Raw genomic sequence first — 22,036 nt, forward strand, 5'->3', positions numbered from 1 at the left:
CTTCTTTAGGCTTCTCCTCTCCTTCATCTCCATCTCTCTATCATCACAATCCACCTGTTTGGTGGTATAAATGTCTTTATCTCCTGACTCTTAACTGTGGCCACACAATTAACCAAAATACTGTATATTGAAGTTGAACAATACTGACCACTGCATATTCAAAACCGCAAGAGGCTGTAAGCTTTCCTCTGATGGAAATGTGTCAGAAAGCTAAACCAGGTCTGTCTTCTTCTGACCTGCAAATCAAGTTCAATTCAACAGAAAGTCTTTAATTTTATTCAAACTTACTAAATCCCAGGCATTCATGTCTTCATTTTCTCTTCACCCAGCAGGTTTTGTCCTGAAAAACAAATGACCTAGAAAACAGTTTAAATGCTCATGTTGTTAACACACTACTAAGCAATGAAGTTACAACAGGATTTCTTGTACTGATGGGACGATTTATTGAAATTCAGTATATGGCAATACAAAATGTGTCAGTCCGTATGTTGTGTCAGGAACATGAATGGTGATATCAGCTCCATGTTATTCTGCTGTCAGGAACATGAATGGTGATATCAGCTCCATGTTATTCTGCTGTCAGGAACATGAATGGTGATATCAGCTCCATGTTATTCTGCTGTAGTAATCACTAATGAGACTCTTGACCATCACAGTTTCACAAGCTCTCCATCCAAATTATATTATTGTCACTTTGTAATGACATTTTTAAATTGTTGTTTACATTCTAGCAGCCAATGGCATCGCTAGAAAGATTTGAGTCTCAGAAATAAACAGAATTCTGCACAGTCAGACTTTGTTGTCACTGAACTTTTATTGATCACATCGTATCCTGGTTGGATTGAATCCTGAATCCCGTATCACATATTGAATCGTATCGTGAGATAAGCAGATCGCCCCATCATTAATTTCTTGGATTTTTGTTTTGGTCAAAACCATGCAGTCCTTCCCTTCACCCTGTCTGTGACCTTTGACCCCTCCAGACCCTACAGAAGGAGATCCAGGGTCATCAGCCTCGCTACGACGACATCTTCGAGCGCAGCCAGCAGGTCCTGAGGGACGACAGCCCGACGGGCGAGCCGATTCGCCAGCGGCTCACCGAGCTGCAGTCGCTATGGGAACAGATCAGGAAGGAGACGGAGAAGCGGCACGCCCGCCTCAGCGAGGCCCACGAGGCTCAGCAGTACTACTTCGACGCCGCCGAGGCCGAGGCCTGGATGAGCGAACAGGAGCTCTACATGATGTCAGAGGAGAAGGCCAAGGTACGGGAGAGGTCAGGGGTCAGGGGTCAGGGTGGGGGCGTGTCTCTGAAGCCAAGTCTGCACAGACAGGGGGAATGTCACAGCAGGGAACAGACCCAACACACACTAATGCTTTTACTACATGGAATTCATCCCTTTTTTGGGGTGTTAAATTTTCTGTTTGGACATTTTACAATGTCCAAATAAAATTTGGCCACATCTTGGCCATGCAAGCAGAAGAAAACATAAACAAACCTCAGGCATGATTGGTCAGGAAGCAGACAGAACAATCATACCATGTGGGTCATTTTAGAAGTTTTTAGAACTAGCAAAAAGGTAAAAAGGTGGCAAACAACGAACGGCTCCCAAATCTTCCAAAATACTGAGCAAAATAGAAAGAGGGAAACCACTCATCACTTTATTCAAGCTTAACATCGCAGTGCATCGCTGCCTGAGGAAGAGTCCGGACTCCAAACCCAGTGCCAAGTGTGCATTAGTCAATGAGAAGTGTTCCACAGCTTTCTAACACAGTGTTTTGTGTGAATAAATGTAACTTTCTGCAGTACAAGTGCTTTCCTTCCTCCCATTGTTTTTCTCAGAAACTTTTCAAACAACATTAGTGTAGTGAAGTGAGACTGGAGTTAAAGTTGGACCTGATGTTGAATTCAGCTCTCTAACGCAGACTCTTGGTTTTGTGAACAGAACATGTGGAAGTTGCCTTCTTCATACACTTTTGACTATATTCACATGGCGGCCATTTTGAACACTCGGGGTGAGAGGACTTCAGATAGACTGAACAGTTATCAAATTAACAGCAATCTCAGGAACAACAACCACAACATCTGCTTAAACTTAGCAGGGAAGTAGCTAGGTAGCTTACTAGTCAGTTAGCTGCTAGCTAGCTACCTAGACTCTAGTAGCTTGTGATAATGAGCCAAATGTATTAAAATGTGAAACTAGGCCTATATCCCCCCAGATTGTTGAGATCCATTTGTGTCTAATATGTTTTTCAGTGGGGAATCTGTGAAATGGTTTGTATGTGGTGCATCTTGGCACACAGCTTCAGAGTGTTCAAAATGGCCGCCTTGTGAATAAGGTCTATATAGGTTTTTGTTTCTGATTAGAGAAGTTAAAGTTATAAAGAGTCACACAAACCCCCCTCAGAGTATTAGTTGGCATGTGTGTGTGTGTGTGTGTGTATGTGTGTGTTGGTTGCGGTTTGTGCCCTCAAGGTCAATTACTTCCTGTTTCTCGTCAGCTTCAGAGTTTTACTTCACCTTTAAGTTCCTCCCTCTGCAGGTTTTCTGTAGTTAGACTGTTGGTGTCAGACTGTCTGCTGTTGCCTCGCTCTGGTTAGTACACATTAAATATTACTTTGTCTGCAGAGACGCTCATTCAAATAGGAGCAGTTACTTCAACTTTACCTGAGTCTAAATTTGATCTGACATTGGTTTAGTTTTTTGCGTTAGTGTCATTAGTGTTTATCTCTGACTGTGTTGTTAAATGTCAAACTTTTTGGAAACCTGACATTGGATACTCAACAGAGAGCTTAATCCTCTCCCACCGTTTCACAGATTAATTACTAATCAGTTAATCTAGTTAATTAGACTGTACTCTGTATCTGACTCTGCTTAACAGTTAAAGTTAAATCCACTGAATACAGTGTTTTTACTTTTTACTTTTAACCTGGTTTACACTGATCCGTTCTGTCAGATTTCCATCCGTTTTGATGGAAAGAAAGTTCAATCCAGTCACTATCTGTTCAGCCAATCAGAGGCGTTTCTACGTTTGTTGTGGGAGAAATGACAAAGAGAAACCGAGAGGGAGAAACCGACAGGGAGAAACCGACAGGGAGAAACCGACAGGGAGAAACCGACCAAAACAAAGATAAACCAGAGAAAGCTGGTGGAGCGTTGGGATGACTGGAGGTTTTCAGATCAGTTTCTTTATATTAATTTATATTAATTTATACTGTAGAGTCTGTTTCTCCGTTATGAGCAAAGCTTCCTGTTGTTCTGCCTCGCCGCCATGTTGACGCTCACAACAAACCAACACACACAGAGTCAGTCATCAATAACTCTGTCTGTTTCCTGATGGATCGGTGAGGCCGGTGCCTCGGGGTTTTGAGGGTGAAACTTTCAGAAACTTCTCCTGAAACTCGACACCGGACACACAGAGCTGAACTGTCTGTGTCATTATGTCAGATCTCCATTTTATGTCTGTCTCTCTCTCCCTTCATTTCTCTCTCTGTCTCTCCCTTTATCCCATCTGAATGTCTCTCTCACTCTCTCTCATTCAATTTCCCACTTTTCTCTTTTTCACTCTCTATTTTCTATCACTCTGTCTACTTCCATTTTTGTCTCATCTGTCTATCTCTCTCTTATCCTGTTTCCTACTTTTTTTTCTCTCCCTCCATTTGTCTCTCTCATTCTGTTTCGTCCGCTCTTCTATTCTCCCCCTTCATTTATCTCTTTCTCCTTTTCTCTCTCTCTCTCATATATTGTTTCTCTCCCTTCATTTTTCTCCCTCTCTCTCTCTCTCTCTCATTTCTGTTTCACTCCATTTCACTGAGTGTGTATCTCTCTTTCTTTCTCTCTCTCAATTTCAATTTGCTTTATTGACATGTAAATATGTTTGTGTTGCCGAAGCATACAGAGGGGAAACAGTAGATAAAGGAAAAAAGAAAGAGAATAGTAATAACAATAAAAACACTCTAAACTCTATAAACTCTCACTCCATTTTTCCTCTTCTCTCTTTCTCTCTCTCTCTCTCTCAGGATGAGCAGAGTTCGGTGGCCATGTTGAAGAAGCATCAGATCCTGGAGCAGGCGGTGGAGGATTACGCCGACACCGTCCACCAGCTCTCCAGCACCAGCCGGGGCCTGGTGGCCGCCGGACATCCCGACAGGTGAGGGGGTCAGGGGTCAGAGGTTAGATGTGCAGGTGCATGATGGGAACAAGGACGAGGACCGTGTCGTCCCTGCAGTCTGTTCCCAATCCAGTTTTTCTTACGAGCAATGAGCGTTTTTGAATTTGCCAAAGAGGGAAAGGGAGGAGGGAAGGACAGAGGAAAGGAAAGGATGGAGGAAGGAGGGAATGAGGGAATGAGGGAGGATGGGAGGGAAAGGATGAAAGGAGGGAAGAATGAAATGAAAGGAGGAGAGGAAGGGAAGAATGAAGAAAGGAGAGAAGGACAGAGGAAAGGAAAGTAAGGAAGAGAGGAGAAAAAAAAGGTGGGAGGGATGAAGGAAAGGATGGAGGGAAGGAGGATGAGAAGGAAAAGATGAAAGGAGGGAAGAATGAAATGAAGGGAAGAAAGGAGAGGAAAGAGGAAGGGAGGAGGGAAAGAAGGATAGAAAGAATGGAGAAAGGAAGAATGAAAGGATCAAAGGAGGAAAGGAGGTGAATGATTAAAAGGACAAAAGAACAAATGTGAAAGGAAGGAAGAAGGGAATGAAGGAAGGAAAACAGGAAAGGAAGGGAACAAAGAATGAGAGGGAAGGAGAGGAGGAAGGAAGGATACAATGGAGGGAGGAAAAGAAAAAAGGAAAGAATGAATGGAGCAAAGAAAGAAGGGCATAAACTATGGCTATGTGTTCATATGTGTGTTGGTGAAGATTGTAGGTGCTTTCAGTAAAGCCTCGCCTCTTCCTCCTCTTCCTCCTCCTCCTCCTCCTCCTCTTCCTCCTCCTCCTCCTCCTCTCCTCCTCCCCCCCCCCCCCCTCCAGTGAGCGTATCGGGATGCGTCAGTCCCAGGTGGACAAGCTGTACGCGGGGCTGAAGGATCTGTCGGAGGAGCGGCGGGGGAAGCTGGACGAGCGTTTCCGTCTGTTCCAGCTGAACCGGGAGGTGGACGACCTGGAGCAGTGGATCGCCGAGCGGGAGGTGGTGGCCGGCTCGCACGAGCTGGGCCAGGACTACGAGCACGTCACCGTGAGCAACACACACACACACACACACACACACACACACCAGACCAGTGTTGACACGATAACCCAAATGTTTCGGTACTAGTTTGTACCGTTGCGAAGGCAAATAAGGGCCATAAAAAATTTAATTTTAGCAGCCACTGAATACTTAATATTGAAAATTAATCACATAAAATTAATCAATATTTTACTTTGAAAACAATGAATGCAATTTATACATTTTTCAAATTTTACATATTTTCGATACTTTCACCAAATCTGTTCTACAAGCTGAATTTTCATTTCAGCGTCGCCTCCAGAGCGAAGTTGCGGCTTGAATTGCAGATTGGAGATTTAGTTTTACAAACATTTCTCGGAGACAGAGCTGCTCTGGAGGCAGAAATAATCTCATTGGTTGAGTTACACCTCAGTGGGCGGAGCCAAAGAACCACAGTTTATCAGAGCGCAAATGAGCTAACTGGCAAACTTGAAACAAAGAAGAAACTCTGGTCAAAATATAAATAAAAACATAAATGGCAATGACTTGTTTTTTAATTAATTCCTGACCATGGTATTCATGATGTTGAAGGTCAGCAGCTAGCTAGCTAGCTTACCTAGCTAGCTATAGGCTAGTATGGCTAGTTTGAACTTGAAGGTCAGCTAACTAACTAGCTAACCTAGATAACTTAGTATGACAGATTGTATTTTTTCAGTTAGCAGCAGAGCGCTAGGCTTCATAATATTAGCTTCCTCCTCTCTTACCTCTTGTCTTTTTCACTGAGCTTCAGTCTAATGTTACTTAGCCAGAAAAATTGTGGTAGGAATATACAAATATACACAAGTAGAACATAAAAATAAATAATAAAAACTGTAGAAATAATACAATAATAAAACAATAAAAGCAACAAAACCTAAAAAATTGTGATGTTATAACATGCTGCCAACAATTTCAAGATCTGTCCATCCTCTTTCCTTCCCTCCTCCCTTCCTTCCTTCCTTCCCTCCTCCCTCCCTTCCTTCCTTCCTCCCTCAGATGCTGCAGGAGCGTTTCAGGGAATTCGCCCGCGACACCGGGAACATCGGTCAGGAGCGCGTCGACGGCGTCAACCGGCTGGCGGACGAGCTGATCAACGCCGGCCACGGCGACGCCGCCACCATCGCCGAGTGGAAGGACGGGCTGAACGAGGCCTGGGCCGACCTGCTGGAGCTCATCGACACCCGGACCCAGATCCTCGCCGCCTCCTACGAGCTCCACAAGTTCTACCACGACGCCAAGGAGATCCTCAACCGCATCCTGGACAAACACAAGAAGCTCCCGGAGGAGCTGGGCCGCGACCAGAACACCGTGGAGACGCTGCAGAGGATGCACACCACCTTCGAACACGACATTCAGGCCCTGGGCACGCAGGTATACAGGGGTTGAAGTTGCAATATTACATGGTTGTTATATTGTGATCCACTATAGCTGTGTAGCGTTTACAGTAGGGTTCGACCTTACAGTGTAAGGGCTTTTGAAAGCTGATTCTGATATTTTTATTCTACAAATATTTTGTATAGGGATGGGATTTTACCCAAGACTAAAATCTGATACCGAAAGCCATGAGTAACATGTAAGAAATAAAAGCAAACTGTCTTGATTTTATGCATTTGTGGCACATAGAAGCCTGTATTTCTCAAACAGTGGGAAAAACAAGGATTTTATCTCAATAATTTTGTCCATTGACCCCAAACTAAGGAAGTAAGCCTGCACTGTTCAGTAAAAGTAATGGATCGGATCAGTACTCAGTATCGGCCGATACTTAAACTTTCATACTCGTAATCGGTATCAGCATTGAAAAAGTGGCATCGGTGCATCTCTAATTTTGTAGTGACGTTTTACCTTTCTCCGTGCCAAAAATTCCAAGTATTCAGTGTTTTCCCCAGAATTGTACTCTCATCAGGGTGGAAAAGCTGAAAAAACTTTTAGACCATCATGGGACACTAAAACTCTCCACTGAAACCAGACTGATGAGATTCTTTTAGTGTCAGCAGCTCTTTAAGGCAGAGAGACCCACCACACCTGTTCAGTGGTGGAGGAAACTCTGGGATACATTACTGCCTTTAAATGAAGAATTCATTCACAAAAACACAATTAATCTGCATCTCAGAAACCTTTGGGTTGAGAAATCTTGTCTGAGTTTCCTACCTGGAATTCCCACTTGAAGAGCCGTTTTATTGCATTCCTCCTAGTAGGAAGTGGGAATTTCCAAATTTTCTAACGTCTCCTGAACGCAGCACCGGCCACCTGAACCTGTGAAAGCAGCAAGAGATCAGAGCTTTCACCTGGAGTCACCTGATCAGTCTGCTTCTGATCCTGACAGTTTAAACTCTGGGTGTTATTAACCAACCTCTTCTTCCTCTTCCTCCTCCTCCTCCTCCTGCTCCTCCTCTTCCCCCTCCTCCTCCTCCTCCTCCTGCTCTACCTCCTCCTCCTGCTCCTTCTCTTCCTCCTCCTCCTCCTCCTGCTCCTCCTCTTCCCCCTCCTCCTCCTTCTCTTCCCCCTCCTCCTTCTCCTCCTTTTCCTGCTCCTCCTCCTCCTCCTCCTCCTGCTCCTCCTCCTCTCTTCCTCTTCCTCCTCCTCCTTCTCTTCCCCCTCCTCCTTCTCCTGTTCCTCCTGCTCCTCCTCCTCCTGCTCGTCCTCCTCTCTTCCTCTTCCTCCTCCTCCTCTTCCTCCTCCTCCTCCCCCTGCTTCTCCTCCTCCTCCTCCTCCTCCTCTTCTTCTTTCCCCTCCTCCTCCTCCTCTTCCTCCTCCTCCTCCTCCTGCTCCTTCTCCTCCTCCTCTTCTTCCTCTTCTTCCTCCTCCTCCTCCCCCTGCTTCTCCTCCTCCTCCTGCTCCTCCTCTTCCTCCTCCTCCTCCTCCTCCTCCTCCTCCAGGTGCGGCAGCTTCAGGAGGATGCAGTTCGTCTGCAGTCGGCCTACGCCGGAGATAAGGCTGACGACATTCAGAAGAGAGAGGGAGAGGTGAGTTCCAGTATGAGGCAGAACTGCAGCCTGCTCACATCAGGACTGGGCTCAGGTCGCTTTGAATTCAATCAATGAAACATTTGCAAATAAGTAAGTTTCCGTTCTCAAATATTACTCAGCGATAAGATCAGGAACACAAAATAGAAAACAAACTTTTCCCACTAGAAATGAATGGGTTTGTGTATCCAAAAAAAACCCTAGAAAGCACTAAATGTAAAAACTGACTTTCTCCAGCACCGTTAACGCAGTTTCCTCACAACTTTCCTTCCAACTTTTCCCAAACATTATGCCTTTTACATGTTTTTAGAATCCTATAGGTGGGTATATGAGAACTTTTCTGTGTCAAAAGTTTTTGCTAATATGTAAACTAGAAAATCCACTTCCTTATTGATTGAATTGAAACCTGATGGGACCCGGCGCTGATCTAGACGTAGCCGCTGTTTGAAGTTCCCCTTTTTTTCATGCATGCTGCACTGCCGCTGCTCTTCCTCTGCACTGTTGCTGCAGCCTCCGCCTTGGAAAATCCCTCGGTGCTAATGCAGGATAGTTCAAGAGGCTGAACCGGTCAGCTGACCAGCGGGACGGAGAGGGAAGGCCGAATAAGAGGCAGGATGAGACGGAGACGTTAACATGACCACAAGCTAGGGCCGCACAGTTGCTTGTATATTATCATATATCACAATTTTAGTTAGTCAGTAGTAGTTAATGTTAGTTTATTGTCAAGTATTGGCATATAGGCAGCATTGAAACATTTAATTTCATCCATTGTGTAGTAGTAAAGTAAAAATGTAGTTCAAATCCTCAAGACCTAATAAGCATGATTAATAACTGTGATCACAGTAGCAGCCCTGCCACCAGCTGTAGATTATAAAGGCATGATAAAAACGTACAGGGCATGGTCAAAATACAGGAAGTACCAGGATGAAGCTTCCTGCTGGTTCTGTACAGGGAGGGACAGCAGGACCAGGACCAGGACCAGGACAGGCCGGACCTGCGTCCGCTGGGTCAACAGAGATCTGCCTGCTGATCTTCTAGATTCAAAACCAAATACTCTGTTTCATTTGCAGTTTAACCATTAAGGTTGTTTTGGAAACTTTTCATCTTTTCAATACCTTTTAGCAACGTTGCTGAGAATGACAAAAACATCAGCAAGATTATTGAGAATGAGATAGAAAAGCTTTAGCAACATTGCTGAGACTGACAAAAACTTTAGTGATATTGTTGAGAAAGGAAAAAAAAGTTAGCAACATTATTGAGAATGAGATGGAAAAACTCTAGCAACATTGTGGAGAATGAGAAAAATGTTAGCAGCATTGAAACTGAGATTGAAAAACAGCAACGTTATTGAGAATGATAGAAAACCGTTAGCAACGTTATTGAGAATGAGATAAGTGAGATAGCTTTAGCAACTTTGCTGAGAAAGAGATAGAAAAACATGAGCAACATTGTTGAGACTGAGAGAAGAATATTAACATAATTTGAGAATGAGATAGAAAAACGTTGGTAACACTGTTGAGAGTCTGAGTGACTTCTTGGCTTGGTTTACTGATACAGGACCTTTTAATGCCTTGGAAAGTTTTAACCCTTACTAATATAAACGATGAGACTTATCACCTCCATCCCATAATGCATTTTATTACAAGGGTAATAATGTCTTCCAGGATGTTGTGGTTTCCCCCGTTCAGAAAGCAGAACTGCTCATCTAGCCTTAACACATGGTGGTCTGGTCCGATGCTCTCTATAGACCTGAACACTGCTGCAGGTGTTCAGCTCAACAGCACAGTGGATGGATGTATAAGATCCTGTGTGAATGGGTGAATCTGAAATCATGTTTAAAGGGGTATGCCACCAAAATGTACCTTATGTTTGCTATTTTTCAATTAATTTCCCAAGATTTTTTTTTTCCTGTTCTTTGAGTTATAGGTTCAAAGTTCAAATAAAAAGGAAACCTGTGACGTCAGCAAATTGCATCACCTGAGATGGTTAAAAGAAAAATTCATGGGCAGTACTGTTCTCAAACTAAACCCTGTACTATTATTATTATATATTTTGTAATATAATTCTAGATGCTTAATACAGGCACGGGAAAATGAAATGGAATATTTCTTACAACCGTCTCAAGAAATGCAGTACATTGCCGTCATAAAATTGCAGTTTCCTGAAAACTTGGTTGAAGAATAACGACCTAAAAGTTCATTTTAGGTGGAATTCCGCTTTAGTACCACCAAGCCCTGTACACCACCAAGGGCCAAAACCTTCTTGTCTCCTGACGAGTCAGAATGGATCTGTTAGTACTGATAACTGAGTGTTTTTGATGGCGTTGTGTTTTGACCATTCCCTGTATGTCCATTTCCCTGCACATCCTCCCTGTCCCACCCAGAGGAGAAAGAGGGAGGTGAGATTAAACTCTTCCGTTAACCAGAAACATTGGCTTTGCATCGATGTTAATTTCGGCTGCAACTTTAGAATTTGTGTTAGTATTTCGACTAAAATGTTGATTAATTTTAGTGGCATTTTAGTCATTTCATGCGGTTTAGTTGTGGCTTAGTGTTAGTCACAGACCTGGTGATTTGCAAATACCTTTATGGTTTGTTTTGTCTCTCTTGTGTGCCGGGTGGGCGGCTTTGGCACATAGGACAATACAAAGTCAATTTATTACATTTTTCTGTGATTGACAACTTGACGGACAAAATCTGATGCTATACTGAGTATACTGAGCTGTAAACTCCACCCGCCTGGTCCTCCAAGAAGGTTAAAACAAATGCTAATAGTAATTTGCAAACACTGTTTGGGTCTGGTTAGTCAGTGAAACTGAAAACTGATGGACATTTTAGTTCTCTAGTCTAGCTTTTGTCGCATCCATTTTAGATGCATTTTTGTCATTTCTTCCGGTGCAAATCAAGTCTTTGTTAGCATTTGCTTAAAACTAGCTGCTTGTTAGCTGGCTAACTGTCGCTGCTCACAGTCCTCTGCAGCAATGTTTCCATCAACTGTGTGAACATTGTCTCAGTGTCAGATGCATCTGTGGTTGAAAACTTATGGAGAGGGGAGAGAGAAGATGCTGTGCATTTTCAAACCCATCGTGAATTAACAGAATTACATTGGAAAATGTAGATCAAGATAAAGAATTCAAAGAAATTAGAAAGATAAGAAAATAAAGGAATCGGTGTGAAACAGTTGGAGCTCAGTTGCAGCTGAACTTCTTGGCAACATCGCCCTTCATCAGCCAATCACCTCCTAGTGTGTCTCGCCTGTCTGCAACACTATTGGCTCTTCAGCTGTCAATTAAAGCCGTCATACAGTAGCACAGAGATATGTGCTAGCAGTGTGAATGCAAAACTTCTTAAGTCAAAAAATGTCTTTAGTCAAAAAAAACAAAGCACTACTCTGAATAATTTGATATAGAATTATGAAATATATTTGTTATTTATATACTAGCCTATATATGTAATCTTTTAAAGCAACAATCTTCAGTTTAGTGGCTTCTTTTTCTCCTTATTTCCACTGAAAGGAGTCGCTGTCGCATGTCCCTGACAGCGCTGAAAGCTTAGCATGTTTTTAATATTTCGCAGCAGAGAGCGACGCTTCAGACAGATTCGATCGTCTCGCAGCGCTTCCACCAAGAATCCATTTAGCGCTGCAGCTAAATGATGACTTGATGGCCTGTATCACGATTCATGTCCAATATTCAGCCAAACATCAACTTTATTTTATTTGGGGGTTTTTTTTTTCTGTCCACGCGTGCTTTCAGGTGATGTAACGCCCTCTGGCGGCCATCGGAGGTCCTCAGCTCTGGGCGATAGTGCCTTAGAACAGCTGAACCACTTTCTTTTACTTTACTTCCTTTTCTAATCGTACGTTAAGTTGTCCGTCTCTAAAGAACTGAATAGACGGTTAAATAAAGTGCTGTTTTTGACTGGGAACTGATTTCATCACTGATCCATCTGATTGATTTAGTGTTTAGATAATGTCAGCTTGTTAGCTAGCTAACCATAGCATCTGGTCAGCTAACATCACTGTCTTGTTGTTAACACATCTGATTAGCGCACTAGCTAACGTATCTAGTAGCGGCTAGCGTTAGCGTGTTCACATTAACATCAGTGTGTTTGCCGGCTAGTTAGCTAGCTAACAGTTTGTTCAGGTTAACTGAGCTGACTCTTCTCAAGCTACAACTCAGAGTGTTTTGGAGTAGAGACTAGGGCTAAAGACAAGACAGTTTACTGTGTCACAGTAACCAAATCCACCTTATCACACTATTCACTTTTACTGAGAACGTTACTGAATGGATCTACAGCCACACCACAACAAGCTGACTCAGCTGCTCTCTGCTTCTAGCTGCTTGATACAGATTTACACTTTATTAACTAACACACAGTTCTACAGATTTACACTTTATTAACTAACACACAGTTCTACAGATTTACACTTTATTAACTAACACACAGTTCTACAGATTTACACTTTATTAACTAACACACAGTTCTACAGATTTACACTTTATTAACTAACACACAGTTCTACATGTTCCTCCATCATGGAGACTCAGCTGCTGCTGCAGGTTGGTGAGGAAACTGTGAAAGCTCTATATCATGCAGCTGTAATCTGTAGTCGAGTAAATAGAGAATAATTAAAGTATAAGGTATAAGGGGACCGTGGTTTTCAGTCCTGAGGTTCTGGAGTCCTGAAGGGTTTGTCAGCCTCGGCTCTGCTGTGTCCTCTCAGGTTCTGGAGGCCTGGAAGAACCTTCTGGAAGCGGTGGAGGGCCGCCGGGTGAAGCTGGTCGACACCGGAGACAAGTTCCGCTTCTTCAGCATGGTGCGAGACCTGATGCTGTGGATGGAGGACGTCATCCGCCTGATCGAGGCCCAGGAGAAACCAAGGTCTGTGTGTGTGTGTGTGTGTGTGTGTGTGTGTGTGTGTGTGTGTGTGTGTGTGAGCTTTCACAGCTTAGCCTACCGCCACATTAGCCTCCCCCACTTCATCCATTTTGAATTTCTGCCACTCGTTTTTTGTTTTTCCCCTCCTCCTGTCACCTTATCCCTCCATCCTGCAACAACAATGAAAGTCAGTCAGTGTGTGTGTGTGTGTGTGTGTCGTAATGTGTTGTTTTGTTAAGCTGCTTTGCTCAACAGCTTACACACAAATAAGTACACATACACATTCAAGTAGAGTCACACACACACACACACACACACACACACACACACCTCTTTCTGTCCAGATCTCTGCTAATCTCCAGTGTTCCTGACAGATAGTGATTTGATTTGTTGACCGGCTCAGCTCGGTCACTTCAGCCTGTTTCTGTGATGGAAATTAAGTTTTATTTTATGAATTAAACATTCATCCACCATACTGACTGACCTTAAACCAGCCGAACATACAGTTTAAGTGGATGCTGACTTTTGACTTAAGTCATTTCTATCCAATCTAATCAAAGCCATTAGCTGGGTTGTGTCTTTAAGTTTTGATAACTTAAAAGTAAAAAGAGAAAGTGTTCTCCTGGCTTGTGGATATATTAGGGAGATTTTAGCTGGTGGTTATCCCTATTATTATTATTATTATTATTATTATTATTATTTAAGATTTATTTGGCAGGGACAGCACACATCAATCAACATTTTAGTTCACACTTCAATGTAAATGTGTCAGAGTTAGCCAAAAAGCTAATTTACATCTGTAGTCCCCGGGCAGGTCAACAACATAACAATTACAATAAAGTTAAAAAAGACAAAAAAAAACAACAACAGTACATTATGTTAAGAAACATTAACAGTACAGCAGCATTAAAAAGAATCAGTAAATGCAAAGTCCACACTTGAATAAATGGAGGTGGTACCCACAGGAGCTGGAGAGTTAGTTATGGGTACAGCTCCGGTGTTCTTTGAGCCAGTTTTTCAGAGTTTTATAAGATATTAACTCTGTCAGTAAAGCATCAGAAGGGACTAAATCTTGCACTCTAAACAGTGTCAGCCTCCACAGCTGATGGCACCGCAGGGGGAAAGTTACTGTGATTTCTACAGGAAAAACATCTTGGCTCGGTCTGAATAATGTTAACTCCGTCCTTTGTTCTGTTTTAATGGAGAAGGAAACGTGTCAAAACAGGAACAGACTGTCTGTAGATGCACACAGACCAGACCAGTGTGGGATGAAAACCTTATAGGAAATCCTCCAGCTGAAGTTAAAACATGCAAATCACCTAAATTGCGAGAGTTTGTGAGATTTTAACATGACAAAAGCAATATGTAGCATTTTGAAATGACTTCCTACATCAGCTGGCTAACATCACTGTCTCTGAGTCTGAACTCTGCCCAAGAAACACAATAAAGAGACAGAAATAGACGGAGGAAAAGAGAAGAGGAAAGTGGAGCTAAAAGCCAAACGGGAGAAGAGAGGAGGGAGATTAGATATAACAGGGAAAGAGAGACGGTAATCATTTTATCAGGTGAATTTCCACTGTGTGTGTGTGTGTGTGTGTGTGCAACTCTACCCTGCCTACACCAGTATTTAGGGCAGGGTTTCCACGGTTATGAAAATCCTGGAAAAAATATGGAATTTGGGAATTTGTTATCCAGGCCTGTAAATAATTTTGGAATTTGTAAAATAGCATTCAAATTTTGCAGAAGTCATGAAATTTTAAATAACGATGCTACACTTATCATTTTTGAAAACTAAAATAAAAATTCCAGGAGTCATTTGGGGAAAAAAAGCATCAAAAATGAGAAGGCTAGAATGTGATCCATCCGGCCTACAGCAGCGTTTAGTAATGCTGGGCTGGAGATTTTTCCCCTTTTATTATATTAAATTTCAAGAAAAATAAACATTACATGCAAAGCAATATACAGTACACACAGTATACATGTTCCACTCCCAGACACTTTCAAAAGACAAAGAAAAAGTAAAGAAAAAAGTACTTGGAGAATATAATATGTATTACCACATATTATTTGTTTGTAAGGGAATGTCCTTTGTTTTTTATTATTATTTATTATGACACATTATTGATATTGTTTGTTTGTTTGTGTGCAGGGACGTGTCATCGGTGGAGCTGCTGATGAACAACCACCAGGGCATCAAGGCGGAGATCGACGCCCGGAACGACAGCTTCACCTCCTGCATCGAGCTGGGGAAGGCTCTGCTGGCCAGGAAGCACTACGCTGCAGAGGAGGTGAGGACGCCGCCTGCAGGACAGCACAGGAACTACACCGTCCATACCCGTCACTGCATCTGAGGGTCCAGAAAAAGTCTGAAAAAGTCTTAAAACATCTGGATTTAAGGCCTTAAAAAGCAGAAAAATGTCTTAGAGGTTTTACTTTTTTACCATGTGATTTCAGGTTTCTTAGATGAATCCAGGACAGAGTCAGCAGTTCAATCTGCATCCTGTCTGCTTTACTAAACTCAGCTGGACTATTAATTTCATGCTGTCCTTTTTCTTATTCTGCTCATTTATAGTTTCACAGCTTTCATCAGCTGTTCAGTCAGAAACAGGCTGCTGGAGACCGCTGTGGTTCTTTATTGTGGTTTTGAAATTGATCTGAAATTCAGTTCCAGGTAGCATCAAAAAGTCTTGAAAAGTCTGGAATTTGGTTTTCTGAAACCTGCAGATGCTCTGTCATTTCTTCTGTCTTTCATCTCCTTTGTCTATTTCAGTTCAATATCTATTTGGTATCTGCAGTGTTTCCTACCAATATCCCTTTTCCCAGTCTACCCATGGTGAAATGGCAACCTCTAGTGTTGAATTTAAACCATTTTAAACCCAAATTGTGTGCAGAAGTATTATTTTATAAGGCAAACTCTTTAAGGTACTCTTTATGAAGTGCCCTTATTTGTTTGAATTTTGTGCTATCAATAATTCTGTATGAGTAACATGGTGGAAATGTTATTTTGGAACAAAACCTTTCAGTGGAACATGAAATCCAGACTGAAAGAAGGAGTTGTATATTAGGAAGGTGCTGCTGATGCTTTGTTCCCTCAGTGTGTTTTCTGTGTGTATGAATGTATTTATTAGCTTCCAGTCTCCAAATCACATGAATACATTTTTCACATTTTTATTCTCTTCTGAATCTTTATTTTTCCCTTCAGATCAAAGAGAAGTTGCTACAGTTGACGGACAAGAGGAAAGACATGATTGACAAGTGGGAGGACAGATGGGAGTGGCTTAGACTGGGTGAGGACTTTCATCCATTCATCAGTCAACCAGTCAGCCAACTAGTCAGTCAGGCAGGCAGTCATACAATCAACTAGTCAACAAGTCAGTCATTAAGTCATTGAACCAGTCAGTCACTTGCACAACAAGTCAGTCATTCATTTCGTCAACTGGTCAACAGTTCAGTCAACAAGTCGTTCCACAAGTTGATCAACGAGTCAATTAGTCAACTAGTCAGTCATTTAGTCCATGAACAAGTCCCTCACTTCCATCCAACCAATCAGTCAATCAAAGAGTCACTCAGTCAGCAAGTCATTCCACAAGTCAGTCAACTCATCAGTCAACAAGTCAATTAGTCAACTAGTCAGTAATTTAGTCGATCACAAGTCACTCAGCCATCCAACCAGTCAGTCAATCAATCAAAGAGTCACTCAATCAGTGAGTCAAGTCAGTCAACTTGTCAGTCAACAAGTCCATTAGTCAGTCAACAAGTCAATCAGATATCTTCTCAGCTGCTAGATGTATTATTAATTATTAATGTATTATTAAGTGTATTTGCTGAATAAATGTTATGGTTTGACTGTGCGTGTGTGTGTGTGTGTGTGTGTGTGTGCGCGCAGTCCTGGAGGTGCACCAGTTCTCCCGGGACGCGGGCGTGGCCGAGGCCTGGCTGCTGGGCCAGGAGCCCTACCTGTCCAGCAGGGAGATGGGCCAGAGCGTGGACGAGGTGGAGAAGCTCATCAAACGCCACGAGGCCTTCGAGAAGTCAGCCGCCACCTGGGAGGAGCGCTTCTCCGCCCTGGAGAGGCTGACCACGGTGAGACACGCACCCTGACCGCTGTTTGTCATGCTAATTTGGCTAGCACAGCATAAAATGGCAACAATGGAATTTTAAGAGTTAGTTGCTATGGTGACAACACAGTCTGGACATTAAAGTCGAGATGAAACGGCATTTTGAGAGTATCTAACTTCCGTATCGTGACGTATTTCCGAGTGAAACAGGAAAGACAGGCGGGACGTAACGTTGGGAGGAATTTGATTTGAACGTTGAAAAGTGGGCGTGTCATAACACCCGAAGACACACCGAAGTACCGTGCTGCTGCTAGCTAGCTAACTAATGAATCTTAGCTCTGTGAGCTAAAAGTTGAAGATTGATTGATGGGTGGATGTCATGATATTATTGGTTGAAATTAGTTACGGGCATGCTTACGTAAGCACACGGCATATTTTGTTTTACAGGAAGAAAACATGATTGAATTTTGATATAAGAATACAATGAAATTGATTTTTGGTATTTTTTTGGCATATATTGTTAAATAGGTGCACAGTATGACCGGGGATGTGATCTAAAAGGGTTAAAAAGGCATTTTTCATTTCATCTCGTCTTTAAGGCTGTAAAGTCTGTCACACTGTGAGAACTGAGCAGATGAGTCTGTTAGCAAACTGTCAAAACTCAACTGGAAGCTAACGTTAGCGACGAGGCTAACGTAGCTTCATCACAGACTGGACTTCTCTCTCTAGCTCTTCTAGTCAACATTAGCATGTTAGCAATCCATGGCAGCAAGGAGACAGAGAAGCTGCTTTGGTTCTTGCTGTAAAACCTCTCAGCTCAGTGACTTGCTGTGAGTCGCTTCATACAGAAGCTAGTCCGACGGGTCACAGCAAGATGGCCGCCGCTCCGAGCGTCCTGGGACGTTGATTTGAATGAGAATGACCGTTCTATCTGTTCTAGTTCTGTGGGTGAGACAAACACAACTAGTCAGTCAGTCCACTTCCAAAGCCCTCAAAGCCTTAAAGGTCCCATTTTGTTCAGTTTTCATCACACCATGCCTCTGGATGAGAATTCAGATTTTTTCCCCACAGCTGATCAAACAGGAAATTAACTTTAATCAATTGATTCCAGTCTAACTTGAACATGTATATGTGTGTGTGTGTGTCCAGATGGAGTTATTGGAAGTGAGAAGAACGCAAGAGGAAGAAGAGAGGAGGAGACAACCCCCAGCTACTGAGGCCCCGCCCACCGACGCTCAGCCACAGCCGAGGTGTGTGTGTGTGTGTGTGTGTGTGTGTGTGTTTTCATGTGTCTGTGTGTGTGTTTATCAAAAATACATCTCAGTACATGTTGGTGAGTTTGTGTGTTATGCATCTAACAGTTTGTGTTGGTGTGAGCATCTGACAAATACATGAAAAACTGTATGTAGGTGTGTAACAGTGTATTTCGATGTGTATATCTGTCAAAAATGTATCTAACTCTGTGTGTGTGTGTGTGTGTGTGTGTGTGTGTGTGTGTGTGTTTGCAGGGAGGGCGAGCCGGTGTCTCAGAACGGGCTGCCATCTGACCAGGAGTCTCCCAGGGTTAGTTACCGCTCGCCTGCCTACCAGAAATACAGCAGCACCCTGCAGAGCCGCAGGGCCACCGCCGCACCCTGACACACACACACACACACCACACACACACACACACACACACACACACACACACACACACACCAAATACCAATACATGCACCAAAACATATGTCCAACCATTCCAAATACCAACAGCCATACCAAAACACACTTGGGCATGGCGAATTGATGTTCTCACACACACACACACATACACACTCAAATGGACATAGGAAATACACACACCTACACCTACACATGTAAAACACACTCACTCACTAAACACACACACATTCACACACACTCTCATATACGCACGTGCTAATGACATTATGCTAAATGTCCGCTTATTTATTTACACACACACACACACTCCAAAACGCATACTCACACACAGTAAACGCATCAAAAAGCACAAACACATGCAAGCGCCAACACACATTAACACACATACATTAACACACACTCCACATATGCACACACTGACCTTTGACCCCACACACAGATTTCATTGACTCTGTTGTTTCCGTCCATTGATCCCTCCACACACTCATTCCTGGGATCTGGACCCTAATCCATTCCTGTATTTATCACCTTATCTTTAGCATTTATTGTTTGCAACCCCCCCTTACTGATTAATAATTTACTTTTTTTGTAAGTATAATGTGTTTAACATTAAAGGTGCAACATGTAGCGTTTTAGCATCAATAAAACATTAGCATTTTAATTTTGAGACATTAGTATAATTACCGTAAACAAACCAGAGCAAACGGAGCTAAAGCTGAAAGAGTTTCTGGCAGCAGATGGTGGAAGGAGGGAAAGGAAGATGGAGAAATCACTTCCAACATGTTGATCCTCTTCAGGGAGAGGGAGGGGGAGGGGGGGGCAGGAAGCAACGGGGCTGATGGGAAATGTAGTCTTAATGTGGAGAAACACTAGCACTAACAATACCAGTCATATCCACCATGGTCTCATTTGTTTACGGTAATTATACCAAGGCAGCATTATTAATTTAATAAGGATATTTTGATGTTTAAAAATTCTACATGTTGCACCTTCAAGCTATAGCTTTGCTGATTAGAGTTTTGATGCAGTTTTTTGCTGCAGGTTTTATTCTAAGGCCCTGTGTCCACCTGGAACCTCGGTTCAGTGCTAATCAGATGTTTGTAGGAAGCGCTGGTCATGACTCCTCTGCTGCTGTGAGACTGTTGATAATCTTGAAAAGAAGGAGAAAGAAGGATCTCCTAAGGACTCTTCAAGCAAAGAAATTAAAGATTTTATTGCATGGCTGGTTCAAAAACACATATTTAAACCAACTCGGCCGTATTCCACCTTCATCAGGGAGTAGCGCATCAAACAAAACAGTTTGAAATCCAATGTTTCTTTTGTGAAATATTTTTAACCTCTAGCACGTTAAAAACATGCTAAGCTCTCGGCACCGTCAGAAACATGCAACAGCACTTTCCTTTCCATTGAATATTAGGAGGAAAAGGAAATGAGCACGGGAAAGGAGAGGTTCCCTGTGGACACGCAGCTTAATTCAGTTTAATTCTGTTTCTGCTCTGTAACAAGTGAAGTTGAAGGAGTTCATTTTTGCCGGGAAGTGTCAGGGAACGATGTTAGGATCTATTCACATAGGAAGGTAGCTTGGCTGGATATGCTTTTCATTTTTCTTCATACAGTACCCATCCCTGTTGCTAATTTGATGCCCTGGTTTTGCTAATGGTGGAAAAAAACAACATATATTTTTCTCCTCAATTAGGCTTTCTGACACAAGTATAAAGTCAAGTTTCCTTTTCTTAAAAATCCTTCCCTAGCACCCCAATTTTTTGTGCTTCATTCCTTAAAGGGAACTAATTGGAAAGGGAAGTTGTCTGATATGATTGACAGCAGCAGGTTTGACACCGCTACAGAACTGCACTCTCCATCCTTCACAGAAAAAAAGGGAAAATTTTGTTAGAAGGCATTTAGCGACAGAATGTGTGAATCCTCATTTGGTGAGAGAGTGAATGAGTCTGCATGAGTGGTGGATGGGACCCTCAAAATACATTTACACACTCACACACACACACACACCTAGACACACCTCTGTTATTATCCATTCCTTCCCTCATTTTCCTTTCCCCACCCGCCTTCTTCCCTCTCTCTCTCTCTCCTCTCCTCTCCCCTCTCAGCTCGACACTCCTGTTGTCCTCTCCCCACAACTGTTAATGTTTCTGCTAGTTTACGTCATCATTTATAAACTCACCATGTGGAATATGAACAGCTGAAAAGACAACCGAGAGAAAATATATTTCTGAATATAGGGACCTGCCCCCTATCAGGTTTTACAGCCACTCTGTGATTTCAAAAGTTTTCACTTTACTTTTCAGTTAAGGTTTGTGGGCGTATGTAGGATTTATGATAGATAGATAGATAGATAGATAGATAGATAGATAGATAGATAGATAGATAGATAGATAGGCTATTTATTCCCTAGGGTAAATGGTGGTGTCATCAGCATAATGAGATACAGCAGAGGAAAAACAGAGATAATAATGCAAAAATATAAAGAATCATCCAGAAAATGTAAGGAAGCAATAAAAAAACTTGGAATTGTGGGTCTTTTATCCAAAGCGCCTTACAGTACTGTAAGTGTCTGTATTCTTAAATGTGATGAAAGCTTATCGATGGCACATTCAGCTAAATCACCGTCTGACTCTCATAGTCTTAAAATAAATGGTTGTTATGCTACTTAAAGTTTAGTATGATCATTCACACTGAAGACTTAAATCATTTTTCAAAATTAAATCACTCAGAAATTATGGGCATGTAATTAAAAAATCAAAATGTAATTTATTTGATGTACAATAGAAACATATGAAGATTCCAAAACGCTACATCGTATCCATTTTAGGGGAAAAAATCATTATCTAAAGTAACATTGTGTCCAACGAGGACTTAAGTTACTTTTAAAAAAATGCCATAATTTGGTTTAAGTTTGTGCAAACAATCATTTTGTAAGAGTAGGAGACACTTTCTCCACCAAACTCTTGGTATCTACCTGCCCCAGGTGCATCTCCATCCCACTGCCCATAGTTACCATCCTCATAATATTCCCCATAGAGTACAGTATGTGTACAACATGTACTCCATCACACATACTCTATACTCTATGTAAAATACTATTCCATGTTACTAGCCTACAGCACATACAGTACTGCATGTAAAATGTCATTGTATGTAGTTAATGGGTGATTTGTTGAAAGGTAACAAGGGGGACTGTCAAGTAAATAAATTAGAACTGAAAGTAAATTCTCACATTCTCTACATAATAATAATAATTGATTTCTTACGCATTTTTCTTTGCACAGT

At 42.2% G+C, this 22,036-nt stretch overlaps 1 protein-coding gene across 3 annotated transcripts in view; it reads left to right on the forward strand.

Moving 5' to 3' along the window:
• Positions 1 to 22,036, forward strand: part of LOC139922619 (spectrin beta chain, non-erythrocytic 1) — a 106,491-nt gene that overhangs the window by 75,370 nt on the left and 9,085 nt on the right. For all 3 annotated transcript variants that reach the window (XM_078288767.1, XM_078288765.1, XM_078288766.1), the window contains exons 29-39: positions 984 to 1,262; positions 4,018 to 4,148; positions 4,969 to 5,173; positions 6,182 to 6,556; positions 8,062 to 8,148; positions 12,874 to 13,031; positions 15,178 to 15,316; positions 16,231 to 16,315; positions 16,915 to 17,111; positions 18,236 to 18,336; positions 18,595 to 18,649. In XM_078288767.1, the coding sequence (XP_078144893.1) occupies positions 984 to 1,262; positions 4,018 to 4,148; positions 4,969 to 5,173; positions 6,182 to 6,556; positions 8,062 to 8,148; positions 12,874 to 13,031; positions 15,178 to 15,316; positions 16,231 to 16,315; positions 16,915 to 17,111; positions 18,236 to 18,336; positions 18,595 to 18,649 (1,812 nt within the window). The remainder of the gene's footprint in view (positions 1 to 983; positions 1,263 to 4,017; positions 4,149 to 4,968; positions 5,174 to 6,181; positions 6,557 to 8,061; positions 8,149 to 12,873; positions 13,032 to 15,177; positions 15,317 to 16,230; positions 16,316 to 16,914; positions 17,112 to 18,235; positions 18,337 to 18,594; positions 18,650 to 22,036) is intronic.

The sequence above is a fragment of the Centroberyx gerrardi genome, chromosome 15 (assembly GCF_048128805.1).
Source record: "Centroberyx gerrardi isolate f3 chromosome 15, fCenGer3.hap1.cur.20231027, whole genome shotgun sequence".
In the NCBI taxonomy this organism is placed as follows: Eukaryota; Metazoa; Chordata; class Actinopteri; order Beryciformes; family Berycidae; genus Centroberyx; species Centroberyx gerrardi.